The sequence below is a fragment of the Musca autumnalis genome, unplaced genomic scaffold (genome assembly GCF_047663935.1).
Source record: "Musca autumnalis isolate F117 unplaced genomic scaffold, ASM4766393v1 scaffold_1, whole genome shotgun sequence".
NCBI classification, from domain to species: domain Eukaryota; kingdom Metazoa; phylum Arthropoda; class Insecta; order Diptera; family Muscidae; genus Musca; species Musca autumnalis.
Window position 1 is genome coordinate 172222552 of NW_027411644.1, and position 12740 is coordinate 172235291.

Consider the following 12740-nt stretch of genomic DNA (forward strand, 5'->3'; position numbering starts at 1 on the left):
ATTTTACTTCAATACAACTCGTGCTGGACGTTTCATATTACCATCAGCTGGGCTATTACTGTTACCTGAATTCATGTACCTTGGTCCCTCCTCTTTGAAGTCACTTTTAAATATGCTCCCCACTGTAGCACCGCCTAGAAGCATTTCTTTTATTTTTTGCTTATTATTTCTATAACCTTCTTTGAAGACAACAGACCATACTCAACTTAAAAAGACATTTTTTAAATAATTTTAATTTAAGTTAATTTATTGACTTAAATCTTATATACACCATGTATGTATATATATGTACAGTACATAAGATTGTATGCATTTCGACTTACAAAACGAGAGATACGAGAAATCAAAACATAACTATAAAAGAGGTGATTGTAATGGACATTTTGTTAAATACATAATACAAAATTTAAATGATAATTATTGCAACTTTGTTTTCGAATTATACATACATCGCTAAGTATGCAGCTACATACGGACATAAATATGTATACACATGCATGTAGGTATTTATCTAAAAATTAATAACATCAGTCAATACAAGATGAATACAGTTTTCTTTTTAAAATCCTATTACACCAGCAACTACAGCCACAACAAGGGTAACTAAAATATTCAATTCCATTGATTTGCCTGCATTCCTGACATTACTATAACTATCGATAATATTGATCTTCCAACCCATATTGGCATGGGTAAAACTATTATAGTACACCACATCCGGCCATGTTATGTTCGGTGTAATTTCCAAATATGCCGGCTCCTCGGGCGGACAATCGGTTATCAGGGAGCGATTGAATTTCTTAAAACTTGGGAAATTATCATCCAGACGACGATCATAGCCGGGTGGATAACGTGATATACACAGGGGACCGGCAGCAGTGGGTTTAGGACGACCACGTCGTGTAAATTCCACACCAGCTAAGACACGAATTTCACTTTGTTTAGCATCGCTGAGACGATCATAGCCTCCGCGTGGTTCATCGGTTATTACCAGCGGATGATAGTTATCGGGTGAATGGGGATTATTGCCACCACGAACCTGCACAAAAAAGACAAAGTTATGGAAATTATTGAAATGTTATTGAATAGTGTGTTTGTCACTACCTACCTTAAATACGTATGTAAGACCTCGTTTCATAAATAATTCAGGAATCATGTAGCCATTGATGTACCAAGCCAAACCACTGGACACATGTCCTGCAAACAAATAAATATATTATAGTAGTAAATAAAATGCTTGGAATATGCTAAAACGCTTGAAAATTCATTGTAATTTCTCTAGGCTCACAAATGACCCCCATGAGTTTAAACAAATAAATCGGCAAGTGTCAGTCGCAATACCAAACATCCTAGGAGTAATAGAAACTTCTATACTAAATTACAAAACTCTATTATAAAAATTGCAGGCTGTATCTTGATTTCAACAGACGGTCAGGTATGTGTGGCTATTTCGACTTAGAATTTAATGTTGATCAAAAATATATATACTTTATAGGGTCTCTGACGGATATTTCGATGTGTTACAAACGGAATGACAAATTTAACAAGTAAGAACGGTGTTAATTTCGGTCAGGCCGAACTTGTTATACCCTCCACCACGAGTTGTATTGAAGTAAAATGGAACAATTAGTTTCCTTTCGTTTATGAAGAAGACTAAATACCAAATTTCAGCAAATTCAGTAAAACAATGTGGCTAACCTTCAAAATACCGAAATTCGGGAGGTACCGTTCTATCTCAAAACGTCGATCTATACCTATAAATTTCTGGCAGAAAGCGTTTAGGCTCAAAGAAGACTAAATACACTATTTCCGATATTTCGGTAAAACCATTACAATACCGAAAATCAAGAGGTACGTTTTTCGGGATATATAGGAACCCGCGGGCCCACACTGATCATTCTCTTCTGGAATATTTCATAACCACATGGAAGACTAAATAACAAATTTCAGTCTTTCGGTGGGACATTGACGTCACAACCTTCAGAATTGCGAAAAACGGGAGATACGGTTCTATGGGGGCTATATCGAAACATGGACCTATACCGACGAATTTCAGCCAGAAAGGCTAAAAGACTAAATACCAAATTTCAGCCATTTCGGTGGGTTGCTGTGGCCGCAACCTTCAAAACACCGAAAATCGGGAGGTACCGTTCTATGGGGGCTATATGAAGGCGTAGACCTATAGCGACAAATTTCATATGGAACGTTTAATACCCCAAATAAAGACCAAATACCAAATTTCCGCCATTTCGGTCGAATATTGAGGCCACAACCTTCAAAATACCGTAAATAGGGAGGTAACGTTGTATGGGGGCTATACTAAGGCGTGTCCCTGTAGCGATAAGTTTCTGGGGGATAGTTTTATACCCCTAGTGAAGACTAAATACCAAATTTCAGCCATTTCTGAGGAATATTGAGGCCACAACCTTCAAAATACCGGAAGTAGGGAGGTACCGTTCTATGGGGGCTACACTAAGACGTGGACCTGTACCGACAAGGGAAAGTTTTATACCCCCAACGAAGACAAAGTACCAAATGTCAGCCATTTCGGTGTATTAATGAGGCTAAAGCCTTCAAAATACCGTTCCATGGGGGCTATACTAAGGCGTGGGCCTGTACCGACAAGTTTCTGAGGGAAAGTTGTATACCCCCAACGAAGACCAAATACCAAATTTCAGCCATTTCTGAGGAATATTCAGGCCACAACCTTAAAAATACCGAAAATCGGAAGGTACGTTCTATGGGGGCTATATAAAGACGTGGACATATACCGACAAATTTTTGGGGGAAAGTTTTGTACCCCAACGGTGTGATAAAGAGGCTGAAGCCTTCACAATACCGAAAATTGGGTACCATAGAACGGTCCTATGGGGGCTATACTAAAGCGTGGACCTGTACCGACAAGTTTCTGGGGGAAGGTTATAAATATAGAAGGTTCAAAATACCGAAAATCGGATGGTACCTTTCTATGGGGGATATATCAAAACGTGGACCGATAAAGCCCATTTGCAATACCAAACATCCTAGCTCTATCTTAAAAATTGTGAGGTGTATCTTAGACTAAGATTTTTACCGTGATCAAGAATATATACTTTATAGGGTCTTCGATGAATATTTCAAAGTACAATTTATAGTAAAGACAAGGTACCAGATTAAGTGGACCAACATATAGTTCATGTTCGAAATTTATGTAAGTTTGGATAAAATATTACGATGTGTAAAGTTTGAACAAAACCGCGTATTCAATTCAAGAATTATTAAATGTCATATTAGTTGATTACTGCAGGGTTTTAGATGCTTAAGATTTCATAGGCTTAGAAAGCTGAGACGTCGGTAACCATGTCACTTGGGAGACCCAGGTTCGATTCCCTTATATCATTTTATGTGGATATTTTAATTAATACGCTTTCGAGTTGAGCTGTTATGACCTAAGAAGTACAATGAAAAATCATAAGTCTTACAACCATTATGCTACGTTTCTGGGATGGCTAAGTCCGGTCATCAGGCATATTATGTAGACATGGTGGGTAGACGAAGGCTAAGTATGGTAACTACCATTTATACGTTGGGTAATTATCACAGGAAGACTCAGTGTTTGAATTTGCTACTAGTTTTTCACAAGGTATATGCTGGTGCTGTGAAAGTGACGCAGCATAGCACATAGCCACAGCATCAAAAATAAAAACGAGTGCTATTGCTATGCTGTGCTGTTTTCAAAAACAAAATCGAAAACTGTTGCTGTGCTATGCTGCGAACATAAACGTAGCATAGCACAAGGTCTATGCTGTGCTTCTGAAATCTTCACAGCACATAGCATAGCATAGTCATTAAAATCAAAAACGAATGCTATTGCTATGCTGTGCTGTTTTCAAAAACAAAAACGAAAACTGTTGCTGTGCTATGCTACGAACATAAAAGTAGCATAGCACATAGCATAGTCATGAAATCGAAAAACGATTGCTGTGCTCTGCTATGCTGTAAACATTTCTACATAGCATAGCATAATTAATGTTAACCCAGCAAACTCACTAACCCCCATTATTATAAATGAGCCTTTTTTGGTTATAGTTTGGATTTTTCGATCAGATTTTTTTAGCGTTCCGGTTAAAATAATATTAAAAGGGATCATTCAATTTCAAGGAGAACTTTCTTGGCATTAACTTATAATGTGAAAATTATATTTTAATGTCTTCAAATACGTCTATTTTACGTTTTCAAATACATCCAATAGTAAAAGAAAACGTATAATAATGACCCTATGAGTTGTTCAGTGTTGTTTATTGCTTATAAGGTACATACATGGTACTTTTTTCATCGATTGGGTAATAAAAGTGGTCTATAGAGTGATTTTGTGAAAATTCGCCTTTGGCCCTATAAAATGGGCACCAATTTTAATTTGTATTGGCGAATTTAAACAAAATCACTTTACAGATCACATTTATTGTCCAATCGATGAAAACAGTTTACAAGTTGCTAAACAAGTAATCCCACAATAATTTTTGAAAATCGAGTCAGATTTTAATTTTGGCTATATAAATGGCCCATGGAAACTTTGAGGTCCCAGTGGCACGTGTTAACATACTCCGATTGAGCTCAAACTCTGACAATCTTAATTTTTAACAAAACAGGCGAAACCGAATTAATGAACCGCAACTCTAGAAGACATATTATTAGTAAAGGTAAATTCAGCCTTTATAAACGAAGCTATAAACAAATTGTCCCTTTTTGAAGACCAGAATCAAGAAGATTAGTGCAAATTTTTTTTATAATTAGCCATCGTTATGCATATTTCTAATTTCCGTTAAACATTCTAAATGTTCCATACTGTAAAAATATATTTATTTGTGTATCTAAGCACTCAGAAAATACATTCTTATAGTTGAGCAGCAGTTGAATATTTCCACCAATTTGCTGGCTATTTGGTATGTAGTCTGTCTATAAAAGATCCATAGGGTAGAAAGATATGCTCTGTTCCAGAACCTAAAGTATCTACTATTTTTGATTTTTTTGACCAATTTATAAAGAAAAAGTGTCAACATTTCAAAAATAGTAGACTGTTGCAGGTTCTGGAACAGAGCAATAGTTGCGGTCAAAATAATAGTAGTGTGTTAAAAATATCGAAATGGTTTCACAGCTCAATACCAAATTCTGTAATATTTCAAATACATACTTCTTTGCCATCAAACATTTTTCTGGGTTATGTTTGATGCTATGCTGTTGATTTTGTTCATAGCACAGTACAGCAATAGCTTTCGTTTTTGTTTCCTTGACTGCGGCTTTTTACTATGCTGTTAAAATGTCTGCAGCACAGCATAGCAATAGCATTCGTTTTTGATTTTGATGACTATGCTATGTGCTTCGCAGATTTCAGTAGCACAGCATAGACCATGTGCTATGCTACTTTTATGTTCGCAGCATAGCACAGCAACAGTTTTCGTTTTTATTTTGGATGACTATGCTATGCTATGTGCTGTGAAGATTTCAGAAGCACAGCATAGACCATGTGCTATGCTAATTTTATGTTCGCAGCATAGCACAGCAACAGTTTTCGATTTTGTTTTTGAAAACAGCACAGCATAGCAATAGCATATTTTTAGTGATTTCAGTGCTGTGCTGGTAGCAAATTCAAACACTGGGAAGAATATCCCTGCAATAAGAACAACAAAAACTATCTGCCTATCCTCGAACTTGATCTAATTTTGGTAAAATAAGTATCAGATCGGACCTAAAGAAAAGAAGTAAACACAATACTTGTGACGTCTCATGAAGTAAGAACTTGCCCCCGAAAAAAAATTTACCGTCGTAACAAGAGCCGCATACACAACATGTTGCCAAAAATGTAAAAACTATCGCTGATGAGTCCCTGAACTGCACTCTTTCCCATCTTTGTATGGGAGGATTTACAATTTTAGTTGGTGCCGACAAGGCTTTTTGCAGCTTTTAGACGATTATCTTGCCCCCGAAAAAAATTGTGTCATCGTAAAAGAAGCCGCAAGATCCGAAAGGAGCTCTTAAACTTAATTTTTTCGGAATTTTGTGTGGGATTTACCCCAATGAGTAGACCGATATAGTTCAAATTCAAACCCGATGTATGCCTGAATGTAATACTACCATTTGCAAAGTAATGACCATTTCGGTTGCTCCCTTCAAGAGTTTTCGTGCACACCATATTAGGGAACATTTTTTAACTTTTGTGGGGGAGGTACCGAAAGGGAGCTGTCCGGTACTTCCCATCTTCGAACTTAAACTATGTTTAGACAAAATATTATTTTTTTTAATTTAATTGTTAATTGAGGGGTATTTTGTCACCGTTGAAAATTTGCCAAATTTGGGACGCGATCAGTTGCATCGTTCGAGGGTTATCGTACTGAATCGACTCCAAATTGTCTGAAACAGATTTCGTCCAAATATACTTCGGGTCTATGCCCTCAAGTCTGAGGGTATACAAAAAAGTAAAATAAACCCCTCTAAGGTTTACGACACCCGTTTAAGGAACTGATCTGCGAAACTTCACCTGGAATATTTCTTCATTATTGAAAAGGTGCAGGGTATATTTGGAGTTGGAAAGGGTCACAACAACACCTAAAATTAAAATTAGAATATTTTCGACCCAACAGTCGGGAAATTCTGTCTCCACAATGAAACACCTGACAATGGAATAAGGTTGATAGACTTCGCAACGGCAAAAACATGGTAGTTAGCAGTATCCGATTTAAGGTTATCTATTTCAGAAAAGCACCTGGTTGTGTCCAGACCAAAAAAAAAAACAAAACAAAATTGATCGGATTGTGATAGACGGAAGACATTTATCGAGCGTGTTGGATGAACGATCAATCCCAGGAGCAAACATACTCTCGAACCACCTCCTTTTGCAACAAAGACACGTACCAGATTAAACATAGCACATGAAGTACGAACAGACACATCATAGAAGTTGGACATTGGTAATCTGCAATCGCAACAGATAGCCACAGAATATTCCAATCAGCTGTCTAAAACAAAGGACTCCTCGTACCGATAACATATCAACAAAGTGGAAAGGAATTGCCCACTCCATGCAAACAGCCGCAAAATCCATACTTGGATACCAGAGATCTCGTCCTACTACCGAAGATAAAAAATGCGGCATATAGGCCTAGTCTACAATCAGTAGCAACGCGTGGCGCACGAGAAAGGTATCAGGACAAAAGGAGAGAGGAAAAAAGTATTTTCCGCTAGTTATGTATATTTACATATTCCGAATCCACCACACTAAAACTTCGGTGAGATGCAATAGTTGCAGGGGGTAGGTGCATCTCAGGGGATTTGTCCATGTGAGGGACTACGACAGGGACTATATTGCAGCAAGTTATGTGAACTCATCAGCCAGTGAGACGTCGTCATTTCATGAATCGAAAGATTAACTTTTTTGGCGGCATTGCGGGAAACCAATCTCAACAACAATTACAGCGTTTTTATGGATACAACGTGTAAGGGATCGCACCAGAAATGGAGGTGGGGGATTAGCTTTCCTATGGCACTATCCCCCGATTCTAGGGGTCACATTCGACAGCTCTTTCACGTCGTCCACGCATAGCTTAGCTATCTGCGATAAACCGAGATGTAGAACAAGTTCTTCAATTCCCTAGCCGGCAGCACTTGGGGTGCAGATAAGGAAACCTTGTTGACCACATATTACGCGATCGGTCAGTCTGTGGTAAGCTATTCGGCACCATTGTTGTCCGCGATGCGAGTGAAAAAATATGCAAATCTGTCAGAATGGCACCCTGAAGACTGCAACAGGGTACCTCCTCATGTCTTCAGTGGACCATTTACATGAGGGGATAAAGATTCTTTGGGTACAACAACACAGTGGCATGGTTTCGTTGCAGTACTTGCTCGGATGTTCTCGTGAGAGCCATCCTAATCACCATATGGTTCTATCGAGGTGGGTCCAGGGGTGGGGGACCCAAACATGTCAGGAGGAATCTTCATGATATAGAAAAGTATGCAAATCTGTCAGAATGCCAGCCTGAAGACTGCAACAGGATACCTCCCCATGTCTTCAGTGGACCATTTACATAAGGGGACAAAGATTCTTCGGGTACAACAACACAGTGGCATGGTTTCGTTGCAGTACTTGCTCTGATGTTCCCGTGAGAGCCATCCTAATCACCATATGGTGGATAGGACGGGGGGTTCAGGGATGGGGGACCCAGGCAAGGAGCAACTTTACAGGAAAGAAAACAGGACTGAATAGCATTCACACACATGCAGTCTCAGATGCCATCCCTCATCTGTCGCAGTTGAGGAGCGCAGTTGTCACGACAAACCAGAGTAGTTTTGACTCAACTTCGCTCGGGATGGTGCAGGCATCTAAATTTCTATAATGCAAGGATTGTGAACAACCTGAAAACCATCTGCCAAACATACAACACTGCACCTTTTCAAAAACCTGCTTAACTAACTTCAGTAGCTTTGTGATTACAACCCATCGATGCAGTCACACTCCTATAACTGGAGATAGACCCAGAGCCAACTTAACCAGAAAAGCGAACTTACAAACTTAAATTGTATTTTTTAATATAAATTTACTAAATTCATATTAGCACTATTAAAACTTACCGGTCCAACCCTGATAGGCTTTTTGTCCTCCCGATGGCCCCAAATACGCATTGAAGGTGCGAACAGTTCTGAAAAATTAAACAACAACTCAATTATTATTTTTCTAAAAATTTGGGTTTTTCTACTTCTCTTACGGATCTAAAATCTTTACTCTTTCCCATGTCTGGATGGGATTATCCACATGTTTGGTAAAACTGAAACAATCATTAACCGGTTCTGTTGTATTGAAATCGATTAAAACGTCGCTTTTGGGATAATAGGTGTGGAAGGCAGGTTCATTATTTGTATCTAATTGACCCAAGGCCCAGATAACATAATTGCTACGATCCAAACGGATTTCTTTGTCACCAGGATCAGCTAAAAAGAAAAGTGAAAAATATATTAATTCGGGATATGATAAGAAGGTTATGTCCCGCCAACTTACATGATATTAATGTTCTTCTAAAGGTTAGCGTATTTATACCATCCTTGCGGCTATATGTGTTCAATTGGAAACTATCCAAACCTCCGACAACATCATCGCGACAGACACCCTTGTTCTGGCCCAATACCTGTACACAGGGAGCCAAAGAGGTGATATTGTAATCGACCGAATAACCTCGAATATCATCGATATAGGTCACAACAACATCACCACCAACCATTTGTGACGAAGTATCTGATCCAGATAAACCAAACGACATATAATCATCCTTTTCCACCTGACCCGATAATTGGAATGTTATCTGGGGACCAAATACTTCCCAGGAAACTTGTAGATTTTTATGCAGTTGCCGACAATTTGGCAGGGAAAATTCATATGGTGTTATTTTTACCAACGAAGGGGGAACATTGAGATTATCAGCTATCAAGACATGCCCATAGTTTTCATTATCAGCCAAATCATAAATACTAATCCAGTCGATATCAAATATGGTTTTATCTCCAGGTAACTCCAAGGTTATGGTCTCCTTTTTGTATTCTCGAATTGGATCCAAACTGAAAAGAAAAAACACATTTGATTGTCATGAGAATAGCAAGACTTAATAACGAAACTTACTATCCCATTTCATCGGGTATTTTACCACCACGACTAGACGGTTGTGCTCCAACACCAGTCCAAAAGAATGTCCTCTTCCCCTTGCCATCATAAGTGAAATCGGGTATGCGTATTGTCTTGGAATCTAATATTTCAATAGCACCACTACTAACATTATGATTACGTTTGGAGAATGTTCCGCCAATTTGGGCCTGTGGCGGTTCAAATTCATCGGGTATATAGACATCACCGAAATTATTTTGATTATTTAGATCATAAACTGCCAACCATTTGACTTCGGTAATTTTCTTACGATCCGGCAATTGCAATGTGAAATCCTTGTTGTGATAACGATCTAAAATATTTGTTCTGTAATCCAAAAAAGAAAGCAGTTTTTTGTAAAAATGTTTTCAAAACATGAGAGAAACAAAGCCTTGCAACTTACTTGCCATATTCATCTGGCACAATGAAACCTTGAGGTCCTGGCCTATTGGATGTTCCCGCCCAGAAAAATGTATCAGCACCATTGCCATCATAATTGAAACCCACAAAAAGGAAGGTAAATTCATTAACAGCGTAGACATCACCCGATACCTTGAAAGATCAATGGTAATAGTAAAACTCTTATTCTGTTGCAATTAAATATATGGACCAAATAGTTTACCTGATGATGATAGGAATTTATTTTACCTAAATATTTCCCCTGATAGGGACCATCTTCATCGTCGAAGTCACTAGCTGATTCTGCAAAGAAATAAAAAAATACATATTTATAAGTGGTATTGGGAAATATAGCAATAGGTTTTTATAAAAGCATTGAAATCTATACCAAACAAGTAGAAAAGTATCAGTCGTTTTTTTTTTGTACAGAAATATATCCTCAACCGGTGACATAATGAAAAGAAGCAAACACTGTATGGTTTGCTTTTCCAAATCATTACTGCTGTAAATAGTAGAGTTGTACAATCTAGTTCATTTGAAAGATCTAGTTCAATAGCTTAGCTCTTTAAACTGAACTAGGTCAGTAATCTAGTTCATAGTTCACTGTCCAGTTTAATCATTCGGATAAAAATCGTTCATCGGCTCTTAATCGGTCGTTTGATGAAAACGCATACATACACCAAATACAAACAAACAAAAGACTAATATAATTTAACTACTCCATAACAAAAATATTACATTTACATAGTTTTATTGCATTCTTAAAGTAAGATTAATTAATTTTAGAAAAAAACATCCTTCATTTAGGTGGCTGGCAAAAAATCTTATGCTGTGTGTGTAGAAATTGTCATTGCGAAAAAGCTTTGTGCGTGTGTGTTTCTTTTTATGTTTTCCCTTTTTTCTATCCAAAAAGGCAGATTCATTAGGTAATCGATATGACATATTGTAATATGTTATGTCCCTATGGTTTTGTAGAAATCTTCATTTTCGGACAGCTATTCCATGTGCCTTGATCCAAAACAGTAACAAACTGATCACATTACGAAGGCATCCCTTAACATAGACGACACCGTCACTTTATGTATTTGTGAACGACATGTTGAACTAGATTGTGAATCGTTCGTTGATCGTACGGTCACCGACTGATTATAGTTCAGTTAACTATTGAACTATAATGAACTATATCGACTGATCTAGTTCATACGCTCTTTTCAATGAATCGTTCAATTGAACTAGTTCGTTCATGAACTATACAACTCTAGTAAATAGTACGGTGAGAACTATTCGAAATAAAGTTTAAAATTGATCCATGAAGATTTTTCAACCTGTTCTTAAGCCTAAATGTTTATAATTTATGTGGGGGAGGACTGATATAGTCATCTTCGATTTTGATAGAAGCATACAAGAACATTAACGATGTGCAAAGATCGGATCAAATCTATACAACCCTTATTAATAAAGACAGATCACTTATTATTGACTGAAAATTATTCGTTGAGTGGCTGCTTTTCCGATCACCGGAAGATACTGTTTCAAGTCTCTGTTGACGGCATTCAACAATCGCCATATAGGAATCCACAAAAACCATCTGGAAAAAATTCGCTGAATTGCCATAATCCAAGTTGGAGGCATCGTTTTGCCCTACAACAGACACCGAGGTTGACAGCGCACAGAAGCATGTAATAAAGGTTCTTGTGGATAGCTATGATGCCTACTGCGCACTAACTTATCCACGTAGGAGATGTCAACCGATTTGATGGTCAAAGAAAGATAGCTAACCTTATGAAGAACAACAGAAACAACAAAGCCAACAAAACGACGTTATCCACAGATTGGGAGAACTATAAGGTGACTTTCAATAAGTACAACAGCGAAATTAAGAAGGCTATACGGAAATCGTGTATATGTTTTAACCAGTCGATAGAGTGAGTCAAAGACTTACCTAGATTTCGTAAGGTACTTCCGAAAAATCCTAAATCAATCGATAGTCTCAAAGGGAAAGACAGCACATGAACAAAATCTGGTCTAGAGACTCTGGATCTCCTAGCTAATAATCACTTTCGCACGGACGTACCAGAGCGGTTAAGCGCTCCAACCGCACCCAAAAACACCACCGATGAGTGAATGTTATCGAGGACATCATAAGTCGTCCAAAAATTGCATGGTAAATAAACGCCTTCGAACCCTTTAAATTACCCGGTATCGTAACTCCAATGCTGCATAACGTATATGTGGCATTAATACCACATCTACAATCGTTCATTACGTTTCTATGAAGCGGAATCACGATGACATACATTCCCAAAGCGGGCACGTCAAGTCGTACACTTCCCAAAGGCTATAGAAAATCAGCCTATCTTCCTTTCTACGAGGGCTGCTCGATAACTATCATGTGCTGTGTTGTTTACAGTGAATTGAAAAAATCACTTTGCAAAAAAATGGAATTTACTTGTGAACATTTCGCCCGATCATTTTTCAAAACTTTTTCTCGAACAAGAGAAGACGAATCATTGTGCACCATGACAGTGTGAGCTCTAACACATCGATTCAAACCAGCTCCTTTTTGGCCGTACAAAACGCGGAGTTGATCGGTCATCGGCCTTACAGCTTGACTTGGAACCCAATGACTTCATTGGATTTCCGCACATCAAAACAAAAGTGTGGTCAACGATTTTTG

General features: G+C 38.0%; 1 protein-coding gene across 3 annotated transcripts in view; it reads right to left on the minus strand.

Annotated features, from left to right (window-relative positions):
* Positions 1 to 217: 217 nt before the first annotated feature.
* Positions 218 to 12740, minus strand: part of knk (cytochrome and DOMON domain-containing protein knickkopf) — a 33309-nt gene continuing 20786 nt past the window's right edge. For 2 of the 3 annotated variants that reach the window (XM_073958938.1, XM_073958939.1), the window contains 8 exons: positions 10287 to 10366; positions 10068 to 10216; positions 9644 to 9991; positions 9029 to 9582; positions 8739 to 8961; positions 8605 to 8672; positions 1109 to 1197; positions 218 to 1039 (listed from right to left, as the gene is read on the minus strand). In XM_073958938.1, the coding sequence (XP_073815039.1) occupies positions 560 to 1039; positions 1109 to 1197; positions 8605 to 8672; positions 8739 to 8961; positions 9029 to 9582; positions 9644 to 9991; positions 10068 to 10216; positions 10287 to 10366 (1991 nt within the window). In that variant the 3' untranslated portion in view covers positions 218 to 559. Of the gene's footprint in view, positions 1040 to 1108; positions 1198 to 8604; positions 8673 to 8738; positions 8962 to 9028; positions 9583 to 9643; positions 9992 to 10067; positions 10217 to 10286; positions 10367 to 10451; positions 10585 to 12740 lie in introns of those variants that run through there. The other variant, XM_073958940.1, reaches the window with a different exon arrangement.